Source organism: Mesoplodon mirus, assembly GCF_964341445.2.
Source record: "Mesoplodon mirus genome assembly, chromosome: 11".
NCBI lineage: Eukaryota > Metazoa > Chordata > Mammalia > Artiodactyla > Ziphiidae > Mesoplodon > Mesoplodon mirus.
In genome coordinates this window covers 32,127,819-32,152,355 of record NC_138987.1, presented here as the reverse complement: position 1 = coordinate 32,152,355, position 24,537 = coordinate 32,127,819, and the positions used below count along the sequence as shown (strand labels likewise).

The 24,537-nt window shown below is 40.6% G+C and overlaps 1 protein-coding gene across 2 annotated transcripts in view; it reads left to right on the top strand.

Annotated features, from left to right (window-relative positions):
* Positions 1 to 24,537, top strand: part of LARGE1 (LARGE xylosyl- and glucuronyltransferase 1) — a 602,024-nt gene that overhangs the window by 347,756 nt on the left and 229,731 nt on the right. For both annotated transcript variants that reach the window (XM_082634479.1, XM_082634480.1), the window contains exon 6: positions 22,465 to 22,636. In XM_082634479.1, the coding sequence (XP_082490605.1) occupies positions 22,465 to 22,636 (172 nt within the window). The remainder of the gene's footprint in view (positions 1 to 22,464; positions 22,637 to 24,537) is intronic.

Here is a 24,537-nt window from a genome sequence, read left to right as displayed (position 1 = left end):
TGGTCCATCTATTCTAGACTTACCATTTTAGACTATGACAGTTCCCAAAGAGAAGGTGTAGAAATGTTTTGGTTAAAACACAAGTGTTTTGGTTCCTGGTCTTTGACATGATGATCTGATATCAGTTAGATTGCTTTTGGTGCATGTGGGGAAAAAAAGACCCCAGTAAAGATGACTTAAACGACCTATTTCTCACATAGCAAGAAGCCCAGTGGTTGGCAGTTTCATGCAAGTTGGTAGTCATGCTGGGGTTTCTCTTGGGCTTCTCATGGTCAGAGTGGTCATTGCCAATCCAGTAGTCATCTCCTCACAGCATAGTGGGAAGGAAAAAGAGAAGCCTTATTCCTCTCTATCAGGGAAGGAATCTTCTCCCCCAAGTCTCCCAGCAGACTTCTCCTCAGCTGCATTGGCCACGATCATGTCCTTTGCCCCCTCATGTCTACAGAGGAGACTGGGCAAGTGAGGGCTTCTGTGTGTCTGTGTGTGTATCTGTGTCTGTTGCTCTCCCCTTACTTTCTTTCTTTAATCTGTGATTTCTGACTTAACTAGTCTGGAGTTTGGGTTGGCTAACTTTGTTGGGATTTTCTGAGGCACTTAGTCTGTAAGTGCTTTATGGGAGTTCCCAGTCCCTCTAAGACCAAGGTGGATCGACTGCCAATAGTTTCCATTTTCTTAGCAGCACAGAGCAACTGGCTGGCTGGGGAAAGCTGATGCTAACTCTAATTAATAGGTAGCTGAAACAACTAGGTAGAGGAAACAACTCAGGTCTGTACCTGTGTACAAATCAATCAGTAGATAAGGATTTGCTGAATACACAGTATTCCAGGAGAATTCAGATGTAGGAAAGGCAATGTCTTTTCCAAGAATTTAGTGGAAACTAAAGAAATAGGGAACAGTGCAATACCAATCAGTTACCAGGTAGATAGGCAGGGAAGGCTTCCCAGGAGAGATGGGACTTGGCACTGGACCTTGGGAGCTAGTGTGATTTACAGAAATGAAAGGTGGCATTCCCCATGCTAGGTACCTCATCATCAGAAACAGGTGTAGAGCTTTTTATCTTGCCCTATGAATTAATGATAGCTTTCATTGCCTGAAGAAGAGAATAGCTTCCCCCGAGCAGAACTCCTTTGCCTGCTTGTGATCTGCTGAGCTTAGCTGTAAAACTTAATACCCTGTCATTGCAATTTTTCTGTCAGAAAAGAAAGAAATGCATTTCTTTTATCTGCCTGGCACTTCTTTCTGTTTTTCACTTATGAAGTCTACACCTTTTGATAATAGAAACACCTAATAAACCAGTACTAAACTATCTCCAGGGGCTGCTCAGGATGGCCCTAGGGGAGTGGAAATTGGATTATTTTACCTCTGGTCTTCACTGTCCAAATAGTCAATATGTCTACATTTGAATTAAAAGCAAATGGAATGTCTCCTGTATGCAGAGTATCTTGGAAAGCACTAGAGGAGTTTCCGAGGTAAAAACTGTGAACCTACCACAGAGGATACAAAGGATGCCCATATAGAGGAGATAGATACATGTGTGCCAGAGTGTATTACCCACAGAGTAAATAAGGGAGAGAAGCATGCTTAGTAGTGGATGAGTGTGGACCTAACCGGCCTCACATTTGGAAAACTGAACTTTCATTTTATAGTGTGCAGAATCCATTTTAAAACCAGTTTCCCTGCCCTATTCAGTGGGTTTGAGGGCAGAAGAGGCAGCTGGGTGGGATAGGCATTGTTTGAATTCCTGCCTGAGGTTCTGTTTCTCTTACTTATTAGACAATGTGCAACAGATAGCCAACTCTTGCCCCGTGGGGCATTGCTGAAATGAACAAATAAGTCCAAGATCCTGATATTAAGGGTGATACTAAGGGTCTCAGGTCCAGAGACCTAGTGACAATATGGGCAGTATGTCTTGGCAGATGAGTAGAAAATCAGGAAAGAATAGAGTTGGCACATCTGCTCCAGACTTACCATTGTGTGCCATGGCAGTTCCCCCAAAAGAAAGCACAGAGGTATTTTTGTTAAAAGCTACCTACGTAGACTGCCTTCATCCCCTCCAGGTGACTGCCTTGAAAGGCAGATAGGTTTTAACAGCAGACTTGACAGGATTTGGACCTGTTGGATGTAGCAGTAGAGGGAGAGAGGGATCAAGTTCAACTCATAGAATTCTGGAACAAGATGGTGGGTGTATGGTGGTATAGTCTTAAGTTGGGGAAACTGAGGAAGCAGTAGGCTTTAGTGGGAAAAGCAAGAGTTCTGTCTGTCATCTAGACTTCCACTTAGAGATGGTAGGTATGGAGTATACTATATGTGACTGGGAGCTGTCCAGAATAAAGACGTTCTCATACTTAACGTGACTTCCCCCGCCCCCTACATAATTGCATAGTGCAGGATTAGCTGATGCACAAGTGTGCCTTTCTCTAGGGGTCCTGCTACAAGGTGAGCACTGGTTAGGGGACAGCTATGTACGTCCTGCGGCTCTGATCCAGCAAAAGGAATCTACTCACCCCCTTTCGGGTAGGGCAAGCATGAGCGTGCTCTTGACCTAGTGACATTAACATCTGGGGCTCCGGTACAGGGGAGCCTGAACTTCGGTGCAAGCATTTAGAAGATTGTTAATCAACAGCAGGCGCCCAGCACCTGGAGCTTAGAGTCCTTGGTTCAGTGTGAAGGTGAGTTTAGGATGAGGCTCACCCGGTTGGCTGACGAGGCCCTGAGCCTAGTGGAAAAGTGGAATCCCTCTTGCTGGGAGCAGGGCACCCCTGGGCCCGGAGAGTTCATTGCTGCCAGGCAAGAGAGATTTTTCCTTGAATCCACTCCTGGACAGTCTTGCTTGTCTCAAGTTTGTATTCTTTCATTTGTAAGCCTCATTTAATTCTCTTTCTTACTTATGGAGTTGTCACTTTTTCTTCCTGTAAGTCAGGATGCTGATGACTTTAAACCCTTACCTCTTTCTTCAGAGGCAGTTCCTTAACTCTGGATAATGCAAAACTTTCCAGTGGTCAAAACTAAACAAAACGTATACTCTTGTACCAGGATCAAATCAAGATCGTGCTGTTCATCCACACACAGTTTTCTGAGTCTTCGCTAAAGCTTCCAGACAAAGTGCCTCAACTGTTGATGTTCTGGGCCAGGTGACTCTTCATTGTGGGGTCGTCCTGTCTGATGATATGTAACGTCATCCCTGGCATCTACCCATTAAATGCCAGTAGCACCCTTCCCCTCATGGTGTGACAACCAAAAAACGTCTCCAAGCATTACCAAATACCCTTTGGGGGGAAATTCGCCCCTGGTTGAGAACCACCACATTAGAATCTGAAAAAATTAGTTGTGACTCCACTGTTTAGACAAGCCCTGACTGACCTGTAATGCTCTGGAAGGCAGTGAGATGGAAAATTCAAGTCACTAAGTCAGAGACCAGCCAAATGGATTTATGTCTTTTTATTCCCAGTCACATGAAGCGTAAGCAACATCCAGACGTTCCTTACTGGACACCTGAACTGTGGGCCCCATGGTGATATCCATTCATAACTCTCTGACCTCACTTGGGACACCAAGGGGCCAGATCCTGTTTGGTCCCTAACTGAAACACAGAAAGCAAGCCAGAATTATTTCTAAACAAGGATAACTTTGAGTAGGAAACTTGGAAACATTTAAAATTTTGCATGTTGCACCATGTCACCAACTCGATTTTGGCAAAAGGTGCATATAGGTGTTAAAGTGTGAGTTTTCTTGCTTAAGAACAGTAGACAGGACTTCACAGTCTATAAATTCTGTCTGCCTTCCATGATCAAATCACAGCATTCCATGGGGGCGTTAGAAGGCCCTGGGCTTCAGAAAAGTGATTTTCCTGAAGGTCAGAAGAGGTGAGTTTCAGCCCTACCATTTACTAGCTGAGCGATTTTGAACAATGATGCTTCGAAGTTTTAGTTTCCTGTATGTAAAATGGAGGTATGAATTCCTTCCTTGCTTAATTCACGGAATGTTTTCAAGAACGAAATGAAATAAAAGATGTGAAACTGCATTGTAAACTATCAAACGCCCTACATCCATGATTATTATTACTGTCCTCATTCCTATTAGCATTTTTGAAAGATGGACATCTTTAGAAACTGACCGTTAAATATCCTTTTATATACTCAACTCTCTTGGCTAAAAGCTTATCTAACTAGGATATTTTCATTGGATTTAACCACTCAGCCGGGCTGAATTCAAGAACCCCAGTGGGTTTTAAATCTGCTCACTACTGGCTAAATAATACGTTTGAAGAGAAAATAGCAAGCGATGACCAACATCTTATTCACAGGCATAATAGCACTGCTGAAGCTCCCCTTTCTCATCCCCTATTGTTATTAATATGATGTTATTACTTAACGTACTTTGTGTCCCAGAGTGTGCTTGTTGCCTTTACATTATATATACATAATACATAAACCGTACGCTCCAAAACCAGCCATTATGAAGAAGTGAGGGGAGATCACGGGTGGCGGTGGCTGTGGTAAGGCACTAGCGTTCCGAGCTCCCTTACTATGATCAGACCTTTTTTCTGCTTGTCTAGCAATGAAATATTCCTTATTCTAGATTCAGAATTAACTAGCATCTCGCGAGTGCAGATTCTGTCAGGCACTCTGCTAGCTGCTTCCACATACATCATCCCATTTTCAGTCTCCCGGAATGAATGTAAGTGGCTTTGTCTCCATTTTTCAGATGCCGAATCTGAGAGAGCAGGGGATGGACCAGGCTCCAACTTGGATTTTCCAACTCTGAGTCCAGTGCTCATTTCATTATTTCAGGTTGTTTCCAGATCAAGAATGCTTAAGTATTCCCACACCAGGGAATTAAAAACAAAAAACATCTATCGATAGGGACTTGATAGTATCTGTGCAAATTATAGAGCTGGGCCGTTAATCTGGGTGTTGATGGTCCCAGCCAGAAGTTAGCATTGATTGGTTGGTTCATTTCCCCAGTTGTTGGGTACCTCAGGCTTGATTGCACAAAGGAATCACTTGGTAGCTTTTGTAATGCAAAACAATACCCGAAAAACAGTGCCAGCCTCTCCCCTTAATTGTATATTAGCATCACTCCTGTGCGATCTTTATCAATCCAAAACAAGCAGTGATGCCAGGCCCCCCCACTAGATATCTCAAATTCGTTTTTCTGGGCAGGCCTGGGAGTGGGCCCAGGTGATTCTAATCTGAACCACTGCTCCATTCGGTCTTCATCAGCGTTGTGGAGAAGGACACCCAGACTCCAGTTGACCTTTGCTCTGGGCCCTTGATAGATAGCATTGCTCATGTAAAAAAGGCCAAGCATCAGAGGCCGAGATTTTTCCCTGGCACCCTCTTGAGGTGCTAAGGATTAACAGATACACACTACTATATATAAAATAGATAAACAACAAGGACCTACTGTATAGCACAGGGAACTGTATTCAACATTTAGTAATAACCATAAGGGAAAAGAACTGAAAAAGAATATATATGTATGTGTAACGGAATCACTGTGCTGTACACCTGAAACTAACACAACATTGTAAATCAACTATACTTCAATTTAAAAAAACGAATCCATTTTAACGGTCTTTCTGGATCTAGACTTATTTTTCAGGCTTCTCTTTCTGCTTTTTTTTATTTGGGTGTTGTTAACAGTTTTCTTAGTAGAATGTTACTGGCCACTTGCCATCCTGCAGATGTTGGAGAAACATTTGTGCTGAGAAGGTTGGTGACTCCTCATATGAGTTGCATTGACTGTCACTCTGTTGCAGTGTTCATTTGTGCTGCAAATATGAGCTCGATATAGGAGTCACCTTCACCTTTGCTGATTTTAGTTCCATTTCCAGGTGCAATTAGGGCTCCATCCCAAGCTTCCTAGTAAGACTTTATCTATAGCTTTCACTGCCTAATGATCATTTGAATATCTTATTTTTTTTGAATATCTTATTTGAGTCAGTTTCCAAAATGATTAAGATTTTTGGAACGAGGCAAATCAGATTTTCAGTTCCAGCTCCTGTAATTCTTTAAGATTGTGTGACTTCCTTGATGTCTACTTTATGAGGGATATTGTGTGACTTAAAACATAATATTTGTAAATTGCTTATAGTGTCTACTACAAAGTGAGTAATCAACAAATGTGGTGGTATTGTCATTATCATAAATATAATAATATTCTTTTCCTTTTAACTGTGATCTTCTAGGAAATAGGAACGTTCCACATTTATTATTTTTTTCCTTAACATCTAGTACAGAGTTTGCACACAAAAGGAATGTTTAGATAAATGAGTCTTTTTCAGAATTAGGTGGTTTTTTTTTTTTGAAGGGGGATTTAAAGCATTAGGAATTCCTTTGATCGGTAGCCAAATCCCCAAGTGGAAGTAAAGGCTTAAATGGAATTATCTTGTAGCACTCACCATTGTCTATAGTACTTTCTAAGGGTGACATTCTTTTCCCTTCTGCATTCTCACATATGATCAATTCTAAATCTAGACAAGTTAGGCAGCTATATCCTCAGCACCTGGTTTCCTTGACAACCCTTCATATAAATGGTAAGGGCCTGTTATGGGGGGGGGTGAATGCCAATATAACTACAGTCTTAAGTCATCTTGAAACAAGGCTTTCAAGGTCAAGGCTAAAATATTTGAAATTATAATAAGACCTGTAGTTAATATTTCCTAGATGCATCACAAGAATTGAGTAAAGGCATCATCTTTTCAGGGGTGACCAGTGAAGAGGCTCATTTTTGGCTGTGAGCTGAGAGAAATTCTGATTGTCATTGACAGGGTTTACTTTTGGATCTTTTTACTACACCAGGAGACTTTTGCCTTCCATGTTTCATTAAAATAACTTTTAAACCAACCAGAAATTAATTAAGTGACACCTGTGGTTCATCCTCCTTAATCCTCCTTCCCTGCTTGTCCTTGGCCCTCCCCTTGCATTTCCAGTAAAGTTGACCTGTAGGGTGGATCCTTGGAGCTGGGAACAGAGAGTGTCACCAGCAAAGGCTTCACCTCCAAAGGATTACAGATCCCTCTGAAAGCGAAAAGCGCCTCATTAATGAAGAGCAGCATGGAGTCGCGTTAATTGCAGCCTCTGAGGCTGTCCTTTAGATGGTTCCCTGTGAAGGAGGTGGTGAGAGTGGAGGAGGAGGAATGGGGGGTGAGAGGGTGAGAATGGGTAAAGTGTCCTCAAATCTCCAGGCGAACTTGAGAACAGATCACTGTCATGTTTTATGATTAAACTGCCTTCTGATTAAATTCAGGAAGGCAGGAAGAACTGCTAGACTCAGCAGATGCAAATATCTGGACTCAGGTTTGGGGTTATTTATCAATTTTTGCACACTTCTTGTGTGCTTTGTGGCTCATTTGGTGTCATATAATCCTACAGAGTGAAGTTTTTCAACCTTTTGAAAAATTTATTATTACCCACCGCCAGGAGCCTTTTTAGATATTTTAAAATTGTACTCCCCCCATTAGATTTTAATAACAAATCACAGTAATATCCAAGATTTTTTTTTTTTTTGCTCCCCAAGAAGCAACTTTTGCTTTTGTTGCAAGAAGCAAAAATTTTGCATTTTTTAAGAATGAATGCTGAGAGGGCAGACAGCAGAAACAAGAAGAACTACAATCCTGCAGTCTGTGGAACAAAACCCACATTCACAAAAAGATAGACAAGATGAAAAGGCAGAGGGCTATGTACCAGATGAAGGAACAAGAGAAAACCCCAAAAAAACAACTAAATGAAGAGAGATAGGCAACTTTCCAGAAAAAGAATTCAGAATAATGATAGTGAAGATGATCCAGGACCTCGGAAAAACAATGGAGGCAAAGATCGAGAACATGCAAGAAATGTTTAACAAAGATCTAGAAACATTAAAGAAAAAACAAACAGATGAACAATACAATAACTAAAATACAAAATACACTAGAAGGAATCAATAGCAGAATAACTGAAGCAGAAAAACGGATAAGTGACCTGGAAGACAGAATGGTGGAATTCACTGCCACGGAACAGAATAAAGAAAAAAGAACGAAAAGAAATGAAGACAGCCTAAGAGACCTCTGGGACAACATTAAATGCAACAACATTCGCATTATAAGGGTCCCAGAAGGAGAAGAGAGAGAGAAAGAACCCGAGAAAATATTTGAAGAGATTATAGTTGAAAACTTCCCTAACATGGGAAAGGAAATAGCCACCCAAGTCCAGGAAGCTCACAGAGTCCCATACAGCATAAACCCAGGGAGAAACACGCCAAGACACAGTTATCAAATTGCCAAAAATTAAAGACAAAGAAAAATTATTGAAAGCAGCAAGGGAAAAACGACAAATAACATACAAGGGAACTCCCATAAAGTTAACAGCTGATTTCTCAGCAGAAACTCTACAAGCTAGAAGGCAGTGGCATGATATACTTAAAGTGATGAAAGGGAAGAACCTACAACCAAGATTACTCTACCCAGCAAGGATCTCATTCAGATTCAATGGAGAAATCAAAAGCTTTACAGACAAGCAAAAGCTAAGAGAATTCAGCACCACCAAACCAGCTTTACAACAAATGCTAAAGCAAGTTCCCTAAGTGGGAAACACAAGAGAAGAAGAGGACCTACAAAAACAAACCCAATACAATTAACATGGTAATAGGAACATACATATCAATAATTACCTTAAATGTGAATGGATTAAATGATCCAACCAAAAGACACAGGCTCACAGAATGGATACAAAAACAAGACCCTTATATATGCTGTCTACAAGAGACCCACTTCAGACCCAGGGATACATACAGACTGAAAGTGAGGGGATGGAAAAAAGGTATTCCATGCAAATGGAAATCAAAAGAAAGCTGGAGTAGCAATACTCATAGCAGATAAAACAGACTTTAAAATAAAGAATGTTACAAGAGACAAGGTAGGGCACCACATAATGATCAAGGGATCAATCCAAGAAGATATAACAATTATAAATGTATATGCAGCCAACATAGGAGCACCTCAATACATAAGGAAACTGCTAACAGCTATAAAAGAGGAAATCGACAGTAACACAGGAATAGTGGGGAACTTTAACACCTCACTTACACCAATGGACAGATCATCCAAACAGAAAATTAATAAGGAAACACAAGCTTTAAATGACACAATAGACCAGATAGATTTATGTGGTATTTATAGGACATTCCATCCAAAAACAGCAGATTACACTTTCTTCTCAAGTGCGTGTGGAACATTCTCCAGGATAGATCACATCTTGGGTCACAAATCAAGCCTCAGTAAATTTAAGAAAATTGAAATCATATCAAGCATCTTTTCTGACCACAACTCTATGAGATTAGAAATCAGTTACAGGGAAAATAACGTAAAAAACACAAACACATGGAAACTAAACAATACGTTACTAAATAACCAAGAGATCACTGAAGAAATCAAAGAGGAAATCAAAAAATACCTAGAGACAAATGACAATGAAAACACGATAATCCAAAACCTATGGGATGCAGTAAAAGCAGTTCTAAGAGGGAAGTTTATAGCTATACAAGCCTACCTCAAGAAACAAAAATCTCAAGTAAACAATCTAACCTTACACCTAAAGGAACTAGAGAAAGAAGAACAAACAAAACCCAAAGTTAGCAGAAGGAAAGAAATCATAAAGATCAGAGCAGAAATAAACGAAATAGGAACAAAGAAAACAGCAGTAAAGATCAATAAAACTAAAAGCTGGTTCTTTGAGAAGATAAACAAATTGATAGACCATTAGCCAGACCCATCAAGAAAAAGGGGGAGAGGACTCAAATCAATAAAATTAGAAATGAAAAAGGTGAGGTTACAACAGACACCACAGAAATACAAAGCATCCTGAGAGACTACTACAAGCAACTCTATGCCCATAAAATGGACAACCTGGAAGAAATGGACAAATTCTTAGAAAGGTATAACCTTCCAAGACTGAAGCAGGAAGAAATGGAAAATATGAACAGACCAATCACAAGTAATGAAATTGAAACTGTGATTAAAAATTTTCCAACAAATGAAAGTCCAGGACCAGATGACTTCACAGGTGAATTCTATCAAACATTTAGAGAAGAGCTAACACCCATCCTTCTCAAACTCTTCCAAAAAATTGCAGAGGAAGGAACACTCCCAAACTCATTCTATGAGGCCACCATCACACTGATACCAAAACCAGACAAAGATACTATACAAAAAGAAAATTACAGACCAATACCACTAGTGAATATAGATGCAAAAATCCTCAACAAAATACTAGCAAACAGAATCCCACAGCACATTAAAAGGATCATACAACATGATCAAGTGGGCTTTATCCCAGGGATGCAAGGATTCTTCAATATATGCAAGTCAATCAATGTGATACACCATATTAACAAATTGAAGAATAAAAACCATATGATCATCTCAGTATATGCAGAAAAAGCTTTTGACAAATTTCAACACCCATTTATGATAAAAACTCTCCAGAAAGTGGGCATAGAGGGAACCTACCTCAAAATAATAAAGGCCATATACTACAAACCCACAGCAAACATCATTCTCAATGGTGAAGAACTGAAAGCATTTCCTCTAAGATCAGGAACAAGACAAGAATGTCCACTCTCACCACTGTTATTCAACATAGTTTTGGAAGTCATAGCCACAGCAGTCAGAGAAGAAAAAACAATAAAAGGAATACAGATTGGAAAAGAAGTAAAACTGTCACTGTTTGCAGATGACATGATACTATACATAGAGAATCCTAAAGATGCCACCAGAGAACTACTAGAGCTAATCAATGAATTTTGTAAAGTTGCAGGATACAAAAGTAATGCACAGAAATCTCTTGCATTCCTATACACTAATGATGAAAAATCTGAAAGTGAAATTAAGGAAACACTCCCACTTAACCATTACAACAAAAAATAATAAAATACCTAGGAATAAACCTACCTAGGGAGACAAAAAACCTGTATGCAGAAAACTATAAGACACTGATGCAAGAAATTAAAGATGATACCAACAGATGGAAAGATATACCATGTTCTTGCATTGGAAGAATCAATATTGTGAAAATGACTATACTACCCAAAGCAATCTACAGATTCAGTGCAATCCCTATCAAATTACCAATGGCATTTTTTACGGAACTAGAACAAAAAATCTTAAAATTTGTATGGAGACACAAAAGACCCCGAATAGCCAAAGCAGTCTTGAGGGAAAAAAACGGAGCTGGAGGAATCAGACTCCCTGACTTCGGACTATACTACAAAGCTACAGTAATCAAGACAATATGGTACTGGTACAAAAACAGAAACATAGATCAATGGAACAAGATAGAAAGCCCAGAGATAAACCCATGCACCTATGGTCAACTAATCTATGACAAAGGAGGCAAGGATATACAATGGAGAAAAGACAGTCTCTTCAATAAGTGGTGCTGGGAAAACTGGACAGCTACATGTAAAAGAATGAACTTAGAACACCCCTAGCACCATACACAAAAATAAACTCAAAATGTATTAGACACCTAAATGTAAGACCAGACACTATAAAAGTCTTAGAGGAAAACATAGGAAGAACACTCTTTGACATAAATCACAGCAAGATCTTTTTTGATCCACCTCGTAGAGTAATGGAAATAAAAACAAAAATAAACAAATGGAACCTAATGAAACTTAAAAGCTTTTGCACAGCAAGGGAGACCATAAACAAAACGAAAAGACAGCCCTCACAATGGGAGAAAATATTTGCAAACGAATCAATGGACAAAGGATTAATCTCCAAAATATATAAACAGCTCATGCAGCTCAATGTTAAGAAAACAAAGAACCCAATCCAAAAATGGGAAGACCTAAATAGACATTTCTCCAAAGAAGACAAACAGATGGCCAAGAAGCACGTGAAAAGCTGCTCCGTATCACTAATTATTAGAGAAATGCAAATCAAAACTACAATGAGGTATCACCACACACCAGTTAGAATGGGCATCATCAGAAAATCTACAAACAACAAATGTTGGAGAGGGTGTGGAGAAATGGGAACCCTCTTGCACTGTTGGTGGGAATGTAAATTGATACAGCCACTATGGAGAACAGTATGGAGGTTCCTTAAAAAACTAAAAATAGAACTACCATACGACCGAGCAATCCCACTACTGGGCATATACCCAGAGAAAACCATAATTCAAAAAGACGCATGCCCCGCAATATTCACTGCAGCAGTATTTACAATAGCCAGGTCATGGAAGCAACCTAAATGCCCATCGACAGATGAATGGATAAAGAAGTTGTGGTACATATATACAATGGAATATTACTCAGCCATAAAAAGGAACAAAATTGGGTCATTTGTAGAGATGTGGATGGATCTTGAGACTTTCATACAGAGTGAAGTAAGTCAGAAAGAGAAAAACAAGTATCGTATATTAACACATATATATGGAACCTAAAAAAATGGTACAGATGAACCCATTTGCAGGGCAGAACCTAAGACACAGATGTAGAGAACAAATGTATGGACACCAAGGGGGGAAAGCGGCGGGGGGTGGGGATGGTGGTGTGATGAATTGGGCGATTGGGATTGACATGTATACACTGATGTGTATAAAATGGATGACTATTAAGAACCTGCTGTATAAAAAAAATAATAAAATTCAGAACTAAAAGAATATGAGATGGTGGTAATGTAGAAATAGATAAGCAGAACAACAATGAAAGGAAACATAAATGGTATCTTGAACTTTCTTTCAGAATCTTAAAATGCACCTCCAAAAATAGGTATTTTATACCTAAATCCTTAGTTTATGTCATGTTTAATGTCCATTAAAGCTCAAAAATTAAATATCAAAAAAGAAAAAAAAAGAAGAATGCTAAAAAGTAGTTAATGGTAAGAGGAGAAGAATTTTTTTTTCTTTGCATTTACTAGAAAAATGATTGTCTCCATTCTTAGTAGGAGCTGAGTGTGTGTGTGTGTGTGTGTGTGTGTGTGTGTGTTTGTGACTTTTAGCTGGGTCCGCTTTATTCCTGGGTTCATTCTACATCACATTCTTGCCCCTTGGTTCCTCATGATTTCGTTCTGTACATGCAGGCACATAACACACACTTGAAGATTGAAGATAAAGAGGTTATGATATAAACCAATAAAACACCATACCATCTGACTTAGAACTAGAACAATATCACCAAAGATACCTGGATATCTTCGCATTCCATTACCCTACCTCCTCCAGCCCCCATCAAGGTAAACCCCTAATGGGAATGCTGTAATAATGCTTTTTGAAATTGTTTTTTTCTCTCCCCAAACTGTACTGTATTCCCCTCCAAACATTCATCTGGTGTTTGAATGAATGAATGAAGCAGTTCCATCAGTGTATTCCCCTCACAAGGAATGGTTCTCAGTAAGCATTGCTTGTTTACATGTATTGTTTTGGTTTTTCAAAACTATTCATTCAGTGCCTCTGTGTGTCAGACACTGTGCTAAGTAGACATACATAAACACATACCGCGCACTGTAATAAGAATTGCAGCTTCTAGAAATATTAAGTCCAGGCTACACAGGAGCTAATGCAGTTTTCTCCTCAGTGCATTGAAAAATCTATTAGTTAAGAAGGCAGCAATATTTCAGGAAATTAAACCACTGTAACAGTCCAGTTCACAAATCAGAACTTCCGATGCTTTGAAATGCTCCATTTCATAACGTAAAGTATTCAGAGAATTTCAGACGATCCATAAATACTCCAGGGACCAATCCCCCCAAGCTTCACAGAGCTAAATAGAGGATGCTTCTTGACAGGCATGAGAGAGGAAGGGGTTTTGTTGTCACTGATATGAGGGGGAACATGTTTATAGATTCGTGATCACATTCCTCTTGATTCACTGTGCCTTTGTCCTCATTCTCGAATTAATTATGCTTGTGGAAGATGGCTGCTCAGTAGATTTCTGAATAATGAGCATTTCAGGCGAAAGCCAGATAACTCACTTTGGGCTGGCGTTTTATTTTCTGAATAAGTGTTCCTTGATGCCTAGTAGGATTGCTGTTGCCAGTAAAGACCGACTTAGGGCTCTTACAAGGTTTTCCTCCAAGACTCCATTGTGGGAAGATGTGAAATGTGTAACTTAGCTCTCCTGTTGGTACTGGTTACTCAGAATTTCACAGGAGCTGACCTAGAGCTGCTTTTGCCGAAATGGGATTTCTGAGTTTAGAAAGTAGAACAGCCAGGAAACCTTCATGCCATGAAGCATAGGGTCATCTAAGGAACGATGATCTTCCACCAACACTTTCTTTTGTTAGTCTTTGAGAGAGATCCTCTCTCCCTATACATCCAACCGTGTCAAGTTCAGGTGGGACTCTTAAGTTTAGGGCTATTATATATCTTGTTTCTGGACAATAAGCTGGTTGGTGATCCAATATAAATGATTCAGCCAACAGGCCTTGAGAAATATGGTACCTACTGTATCTCCTAAATTACTGTTTCTTAGGGTGTAGTCCACTGCTATATCTAAAATGGATAACCAACAAGGACCTACTATATAGCAAAGGGAAATCTGCTCAATGTTATGTAACAACTTAAATGGGAAAATGTATAACTGAACCACTTTTGCTGTACTCCTGAAACTATCACAACGTTGTTAATCAACTATACTCCTATATAAAATAAAAAGTTTAAAAAAAAAAAAGGAATTCCATGGAGATCTGGTTAACAATACAGATTTCTGGGCCCTACCCCAGACCTGATGAATCATCACCTCTAGGTATGACCCTGGGAATCTGCATTTTCTGTAGGCGTCCTCCAAGGTTTTGATGCCCATCAAACTGCCTTCTGTTAATCTTTCTCTTCCGTGGGTTGCTAGAGTACATTCCAAAAATACAGTTGAGATTATGTGTCTTTGCTAATGAAAACCTTTTTGTTGCTTCCCACTGACCTTAGGATATTGGCCAGAGTTCTTTATACATATTCTCCATATACCGTACTTCATACGGTATTATCTAACGTCTCACCCTTTCCTCGTTTCCCACAGCCTTTCCCATCACTTCCAGCTTCAAGCTTTATCTGGACATATCAGATTGTAGTTATTTTACACACACATACACACACGATTGTCTATTTATATCTCTGTGCCTTCACTGATACTATAATACCTCTCCCATCCTGCTTTTCTCCCAGTATTTGAAAAACTCAATTTTCACCTGATTTGTCATGATCAAATGTAAGGCTCATCTTTTCCAGACATTTCTGATTATTCTCCTTCCCTTCCAACCACCCCACCTTGACTGTCCTTCTTCTAGATCACTGCTATACATATACCTGGAGGTATCATAGTCCAGTTCTTACCATTGCAGTATCACAGATGTGGTAGCCAGTTTCCAAGATAGCCCTTGATAATCCCATCCCCTGGTACTCACACTCTTGTCTAGTCCCTTCCCACGTTGCCCAGGGCTGACCTGTATAATCAGTAAGATGTGGCAGAAATGACACCATGTAACTTCTGGGGCCGAGTCATAAAAGACATCCTAGCTTCTTTCTTGTTCTCTCTTGGATCCCTCACGCTGGGAGAAGCCAGCTGCCATGTTGTAAAGGCGTCCAGACAGCCCTATGGGGGTGGTCCATGTGACAGAGAACTGAGGCTTCCTGCTCACAGCTGGCATCCCCTCCCAGGTGTGTAGGAGTGAGCCTTCTTGAAGCAGATCCCAAGCATTTAGATGTCTGTAGGCTCAACCGACGTCCTTACTCCAACCTCACGAGGAATCCTGAGCCAGAGCCACCCACCAGATAGGCTCCCAAATTCCTAACACAGAAACTGTGTGAGGTAATAAGTACTGCCGTTTTAAGCTGCTGTGTCTTGAGGTAACTTGTTATGCAGTAAAGGATAATGAATATACACTAGACCATAGACTCCTCAAGCACCAGCCATGTTTTATTCATTGTGGATGCTGGTCCCCAACCCTTCCTTGGTACCTGACCCATATTAAGTGTTCTGTAAATGCTGATTTAAATGATTCCAACTGAGCTAAACTGGAGCATATTTTTGCTGGCAAGGGCAAATACAAATGCAGATGACTTTATCTAGTAGGTAAGAATCTCATCTTTTCTGTCACTCTAAATATAATTGGTAACAATAATTAAAAATAATAGCCAGGGGCTTCCCTGGTGGCGCAGTGGTTGAGAGTCCACCTGCCGTTGCAGGGGACACGGGTTTGTGCCCTGGTCCGGGAGGATCCCACGTGCCGCAGAGCGGCTGGGCCCGTGAGCCGTGGCCACTGAGCCTGCACGTCCGGAGCCTGTGCTCCGCAATGGGAGAGGCCACAGCAGTGAGAGGCCCGCATACCACAAAAAAAAAAAAAAAAAGAAGCCAGTACCTATATACAGCATCAGAATTCTCAGAAGCCTATAGAGTATGTTCTGTGAGGATGCTTATTTTATAGACGAGAAAACAAAGGTACATTGAGGTTTAGTTACGTGCCCAAAGTGACCCAGCCAGTGAGTGATGGAGCCAGGATTCAAACCCAGGCAGTCAGACTCTGGAGTGCATGCTGTTAACCAATTGAAAAGCTAATATTGAGTGCTTATGTTATAGCAAACACTGAACCAGGCCCCTTAGTTCTCTTGCCTCATTTAATGCTTTTGCAAAACTCATGGGATATGTATTTATGTTCTCTATTTTTTGGGTGAGGAGTTTGAGGATTAGAGAGATGAGCCTACCACTGGGAATCTGGCCATCCAGACTCCCAAGCTTATGCTCAGTTCATGACCCCCCGTGGCACTGTCCGGAGTCCCCACCCCATTCGAGCTCCTCACCCTCCATTTCTCAACAGTTATGTTCTGAACATACAGGTTGGTTGCCAAGACGACCACTCAGAAATGACATGAAAGACAAATGACTTTTCAGATATTCTGCGGCTAGGATGGTTTTTCCTTTTTAATTTTAAAAAACGGGTCATGGTGATTTGTAATCCATAGGAAAATGTTGGTAGGGATAAGAAATGTATTTTGAGTAATAAATATTTCCAGGATAATGAGGTAATGAGGAAAGCTTCCAGATTACAAATAGAGCAACTCCCTAGGAAGGGAGCAGGACAAGCTACTATTATCCCTATTTTTCAGATGAGAAAATTAAGGCCCAGAGAGACTTCAAAGCCAGGAGTATCCAACTCCAAAGTCTTCATACCTACTTGCCTTGAAAAAGTGCTTCTTGACGAACATAGATTTGGCTGGGTTGAGGCAGGGGCTTGGCTATGTCCCTACAGTAACTAATCTAGGAGCGGAGAGCATGTCGGAATAGGCCCGGGGCTGTGGGAAAGGTGAAGAAGAAAGAAACACTGGCATCATTTCAGAGTACAATATCTAGGGCTGAGGGACTGAAATATGAGGTAGGGGGAAGGACTTGGTCCTCATCCCCCAAATTTCAGGTACTGAGATAATAATATCTGACCTTTAGACTAGTTGGAAGGGATGTAAATAAGGTAGCACATAGAAAGCTCTTCCCACAATGCCTGACACCCAGTAAACACTCAGCAAATGCTAGATAGTATTTTCTGTTGTGATCATTACAGGAGCATCCCAATGCCTCCTTGAAAACAATGCCTGTAAGAAGAAATAGCTTATTTTTGTGTATGGTGTTAGGAACTGTTCTAATATCATACTTTTACATGTACCTGTCCAGTTTTCCCAGCACCACTTAGTGAAGAGGCTGTCTTTTCTCCACTGTATATTCTTGCCTCCTTTATCAAAGATAAGGTGACCATATGTGCGTGGGTTTATCTCTGGGCTTTCTATCCTGTTCCATTGATCTATATTTCTGTTTTTGTGCCAGTACCATACTGTCTTGATTACTGTAGCTTTGTAGTATAGTCTGAAGTCAGGGAGCCTGATTCCTCCAGCTCCATTTTTCGTTCTCAAGATTGCTTTGGCTATTCAGGGTCTTTTGTGTTTCCATACATATTGTGAAATTTTTTGTTCTAGTTCTGTGAAAAATGCCAGTGGTAGTTTGATAGGGATTGCATTGAATCTGTAGATTGCTTTGGGTAGTAGAGTCATTTTCACAATGTTGATTCTTCCAATCCAAGAACATGGTATATCTCCAGATATTTGTATCATCTTTAATTTCTTTCATCAGTGTCTTATAATTTTCTGCATTCAGGTCTTCTGTCTCTTTAGGTAGGTTTATTCCTAGATATTTTATTCTTTTTGTTGCAGTGGTAAATGGGAGTGTTTTCTTAATTTCACTTTCAGATTTTTCATCATTAGTGTATAGGAATGCCAGAGATTTCTGTGCATTAATTTTGTATCCTGCTACTTTACCAAATTCATTGATTAGCTCTAGTAGTTTTCTGGTAGCATCTTTCGGATTCTCTATGTACACAAAATTAAGCTCAAAATGGATTAAAGACCTATATGTAAGGCCAGAAACTATGAAACTCTTAGAGGAAAACATAGGCAGAACACTCTATGACATAAATCACAGCAAGATCCTTTTTGACCCACTTCCTAGAGAAATGGAAATAAAAACAAAAATAAACAAATGGGCCCTAATGAAACTTAAAAGCTTTTGCACAGCAAAGGAAACCATAAACAAGACTAAAAGACAACCCTCAGAATGGGAGAAAATATTTGCAAATGAAGCAACTGACAAAGGATTAATCTCCAAAATTTATAAGCAGCTCATGCAGCTCAATATCAAAAAAACAAACAACCCAATCCAAAAATGGGCAGAAGACCTAAATAGACATTTCTCCAAAGAAGATATACAGTTTGCCAACAAACACATGAAAGAATGCTCAACATCATTAATCATTAGAGAAATTTAAATCAAAACTACAATGAGATATCATCTCACACCAGTCAGAATGGCCATCATCAAAAGATCTAGAAACAGTAAATGCTGGAGAGGGTGTAGAGAAAAGGGAACCCTCTTGCACTGTTGGTGGGAATGTAAATTGATACAGCCACTATGAAGAACAGTATGGAGGTTCCTTAAAAAACTTCAAATAGAACTACCATACGACCCAGCAATCCCACTACTGGGCATATACCCTGAGAAAACCATAATTCAAAAAGAGTCATGTACCAAAATGTTCACTGCAGCTCTATTTACAATAGCCAGGAGATGGAAGCAACCTAAGCGTCCATCATCGGATGAATGGGTAAAGAAGATGTGGCTCATATATACAATGGAATATTACTCAGCCATAAAAGAAACGAAATTGAGGTATTTGTAGTGAGGTGGATGGACCTAGAGTCTGTCATACAGAGTGAAGTAAGTCAGAAAGAGAAGAACAAATACTGTATGCTAACACATATATATGGAATCTAAGGAAAAAAAAAAAGTTCATGAAGAACCTAGGGGTAAGATGGGAATAAAGACACAGACCTACTAAAGAATGGGCTTGAGGATATGGGGAGGGAGAAGGGTAAGCTGTGACAAAGTGAGAGAGTGGCATGGACATATATACACTACCAAATGTAAAATAGATAGCTAGTGAGAAGCAGCCACCTAGCACAGGGAGATCAGCTTGGTGCTTTGTGACCACCTAGAGGGTTGGGATAGGGAGGGTGGCAAGGAGGGAGATGCAAGAGGGAAGAGATATGGGAACATATGTATATGTGTAACTGATTCCCTTTGTTATAAAGCAGAAACTAACACAGCATTGTAAAGCAATTATACTCCAATAAAGATGTTAAAAATAAATCAATAAATAAAATTTTTTTAAAAGAAGAAATAGGCATCATTTCCTGACAAAACCAGCCTCTTTCCCTGCTTTCCCTTGTTTATCAAAGGTCAGAAACCAGCCTCACCCCTGAGATACCACTTTCCTTCACGCCCTGGGTTTTAAGCACTCACCTTTGGGGATGTGTCTTCTGTCAGCCCTTTACCTCCATCCTCATGTCACTGTTCTGGTCAGATTTCCTGAGTAACTTTTCTTTGGACCACCCAGCATCACATGAACCCTAGAATCACTTGCAGCACTTCACAGAAACTCCCCTTGGGGTCCATTCCCCCAAGGAACTGGCCACTTTGGGAAGGTGAATCTCCCCTTGAGAGTATCCACCATCCCCTACTTTACACAGAAACCCTTAAAACCTGGGATTGCTTTTGTTCCTTTATGTAAGTGCATTAGGTGGTATTCTTGAGCACAGTTGGATTTTTTTGCTAATTAAATGTCAGAACATGCTGCTTAGAATTATTAACAGCCATTGCAAGGATAATAATCTTTCCATTAACATAAACCTAACTTTCATTCCTATTATTGTTTTAATTACATGAACCATTTCGCGTGCTGAGTGATGAAGAACACTCTAGGATATTGCTTGGCTAGGCGGTGGTGTTTCTGTAGGGTACTCTGGGGTGGGTCTGCATGATGCCCTCCAGGTTTCTGCACCTTGCCTCTGAGGATGGACTTCTCCCCGTTGACCCCAAGACTTAACGTCCCTGGTTGGACTGAAGTTTATTGTAGGGTGGAAGTGAGATCAGTAGCAGTGTGGATTGCACCAGGAGAGTGCCCCGAAAGGTCATATGGGTGACCACTCCCACCCATTTTTTTTTTCCTCCTAAAACCAAGGATGTGCAGTCCAATTTGGAGATCCACCAGAGGGGGCTTCACGTTTCCTAGTAGATCCCAGTTTGTGATTTATTAATCTTTTATATAGAAATATAGGAAAAATCGGTGGGTGATTTATTTTCCCTGTCAAAGCTATCTCTATTCCCTACTTTCCCTTTACTGTCAAAGGTACCATAACTCATCACGCTCCAAATCCTGAATCATCTGAGCCTGGGTAGTGCTGGCACACATTCACTAGGGGAAAGGAAGTGGGCTTTATGGATACTGGATGCTTTGTAATCCTCTCAGCAATATTGTGATGTGAGTGTCTTTAGCTCCCATTTTGCAGATGAGAAAACTGAGGCTCATGGAGGTTAAATGACTTGCTTGAGGTCACACAGCTTATTGGAAGTGGAACTGGTGCTAAAGCCCAGGCTCTGGGGCTCAACAAGCTGTGCCTCTTCCAGTGTACTGTGCTGACCTGGACCCTAGCAATTACAGATACCTCTTCTCCTAGTTGAGGAAAATGCCAAAGGTAGCATTTGAACCCAGGCCTGGCTAACTCTGCAGTCATGCACGTGATCAGACATTTTTTGAGAAAAGACTATGTTGTTACCATAATACAAATGACATTGTCCCTGCCTCAAGGAATTCCAGTCCAGAGCAGGAGAGAGACATGGAAAATTAGACACAGCATGATGGCTTGCTGTGCTGGAAGAAGGGAAACAGCTTGCTTTGGGAACCCTCGCCCAGCCTGGGGCAGCGGGGAGGGGCGGCTGGAGGGTGGTACCTTCTAAGTTGGAACTCGGAGGAAGAGCAGGGTTTGGATAGAGGCAGAACGTGTTCCATGCTACTTCTAAGAGAAGGAGCCATTTATGACAAATGCATCTGCTTCTCACCACACGTTCTTTCCCCCTGTAGATTCCTTAGTTTTCTTTCTGAATACAAACTCATTCAAATGCTTCCTTTACGTCTAATTGAACACTCTAACTTAATTGATTATGTATTAAGTTGGGGACTTGGGGCGACATTCAGGCCTGGGCTCATGTTAAGATTAATTTATTCCTGTAGTCCTACTGTTCTGTAATGCATCTGAGTGCCTTGCGTGTGTGTAAAAAATAAAGTCAGAAGTTGGAGCCATCTAATTAGACGGCTTAACCCAATGTGCTGGTGTTCGGTCTCCACCAAGCTCTCCTGCTTTGATGGTAACCAAAATGGATGAATAAGTTAATCAAAGGTCTGATGAAATAGCATGGCTCTGCAGCATGGGCCGATGATTGCCAAGCTTCAGTTCAGGCAAATTCTCAGGGGAGAGAGGAAAGTGAGCTGAGTTCCCAAGGCCAAGGCTTAACATGAAAAAGAGTTATATAAAACCCACTGGAGGGAATTACTCGAAGTCCTCAGACCTCAGATCTCAGATCTTAAGATGATGGCCAGCTCCATTACAGCTTTAACAAAATAGATAAGCGTAACAGTACCATTGAATGGTCATTTTTAATGACACAAAAATGGAATATGACTGAAAGAAATATATCTACCCAGGAACAATTAGGTACTGGTTGCAAAAAATATATATAGTATGATTCAATTTTTGAAACCTTTATTTCTTGTTTTGTGCCTATTCTTATTTCCTCCAATGAGCCTATATAATTTCTATAATAACAAAAATCTTTTTTAAAAAAATCTGAGCATAGTGTTTGCATGTGATAGTTATTTCATAAACATTACTTTCCTTCTCCCTTGATTCGGATACATTTTCTTTCAAAAGAACTTCATGTGCCATGAAGTTACATGAGCAGATCTTTAAGAAAATATTCATTCATTTACTCAACAGATTTTTATTCGATGCTTTTTATGTACCAGGCACTATTTATAATGGTTATACAAAGAAATTAATGTAGTGATTTTTTTCCCTTTCTCCTGCTCTCGCTCTTCACTGCCCTGTCTAGTCTGAAGTTTCCTGGATCCCCAACAAACATTACTCTGGGATTTACGGTCTGATGAAGCTTGTCCTCACCAAGACTCTTCCCGCCAACCTGGAGAGGGTCATCGTCCTTGACACGGACATCACCTTTGCCACCGATATTGCAGAGCTCTGGGCTGTGTTCCACAAGTTCAAAGGTAATGGTAGCTCATTTCTTTTCTGGTATCTTTGAAGGTGTCAGCATGTCAAGAACAGTGATTTTTTTTTTTCCCAATGTGAGGTCAACTCTTAACAAGGTCATTCTAATGAAACAGACAAGGAATTATAAATAGAATTGAGCATCAGTTTTAGTACTGCCATTTGAAACATGTTAAACTGGAATTTGCTTTTGTTTTTTTAATAATTGAAGAGGTAAGATCTGTGTTCATAGGAAGAACCCAACTGAGGGTTGCTGAATTGCTTGGTAAGAGACAAATATCGAATGTGTGTATTTTGTATGCGGATAATTGAGTTGACTTCCTGGTGTGGAGACATGCATTTGTCAGTTTTCTCTTTTTATCAAATGATACTTTGATTGCCGAGAAAGCCTGTGAGGTGGTGATGGGTATTGATTATAGAGTGTTTGCAAATGTCCTTATGGCTTCCATTAATGTTATGGTTTATCATTTTAAAGAAGTATATAAGTTTGGCTTTTTAAGATGTTCCTTCTAATCTAGTTAGTTTCTGTAGCTCTTGTCACTGCCCCAGGGTATGTGCGAGTATAAGGTGGGAAATTGTGAGCCCGATGGGTGTACATAACTCTGGTGTGGATGCATGAGAGAAGTGGCAAGTTAGCACAAACCTTGGACTGTTATTTAATACCCCTCTTCCAGGGGTCTTCCTTAAAACTGCATAATTTTTTAATTTTATATTCTCAGTATTAGACAAATACAATGAGAGATAAATATGGCAGTGAGATTTTTGTTCTTCCGGCTTCTGTACTCTGGCTTCTGTGTTTAAAATTCCTCCTGCCTCTTTTCTATAGCTCCTTATCCTATGAAAGTGAAATACTGCTTAGTGATTTTAAATCACAGCATTTTCATGAATCAGAGGATATTCCAGTTGGTATCTGTTTTCGTTCACGGACAGAAGAGTAAATTCCTCACCCACTCCAGTCTCTGCCTGCTTCCTTCTGGGGGCCTCCCAGCTCTGGGGTAATTGACAAAGTCCTCAGCACACCATGGGGGGAAACACTCTCACCCTTGGACTCTTTTCCTTGCCAGGATCAAAACTTTCCTTACTCGTGTCGATAATGACACTAGTAAAGACATCATTTAGCAAAGCTGTTGAAATGGAGTGTGTCTCAGCTTTCTGATCTCTTCTTCATAGAATGTTTGGATCTGTCTTTTTATTTCACAAATAAAGGAACAGAAGCTTGGTAGGATGCAAGGTTCTACCCGGAGCTGAGACCAGAATGCCTGTGTGTGTTGGCTTCCCTGTGCATCTCTTTTCAAGACCCCCTATCAGGTCTGCTTGTTTTTTCTGATTACACTCAGCTCACTGGGGACAGTTTTTCTATAGTTACGTGGTTGAGTTGGCGAAAAAGTTCTTTCGGGTTTTTCCATAAGATGTTATGGAAAAACCCAAACGAACTTTTTGGCCAACCCCAATATTTTATTCCTATTTTCATGCTGATGTTCAGTATTCAGTGATGTATTTATTCAACAGGCACTTATTGCATCCCCACTGGGTGTCACTGGCTATAAGGAGTGGGCTCTGGCTATAAGATGAGCAGTGGGGCTTCCCTGGTGGCGCAGTGGTTGAGATTCCACCTGCCGATGCAGGGGACGCGGGTTCGTGCCCCGGTCCGGGAGGATCCCACACACCGCGGAGCGGCTGGGCCCGTGAGCCATGGCCGCTGGGCCTGCGCGTCCGGAGCCTGTGCTCCGCAACGGGAGAGGCCACAGCAGTGAGAGGCCCGTGTACCGCTAAAAAAAAATAAAATAAAAGATGAGCAGTGAAGGGGAGTGAGAGTTATCACCTCTCCTGAAGGGGCTAAAACTGTGTCAGTATAACAGCAGAGGTGATGATCGTGTCTGTCTTGCCGGATAAGAGTAGC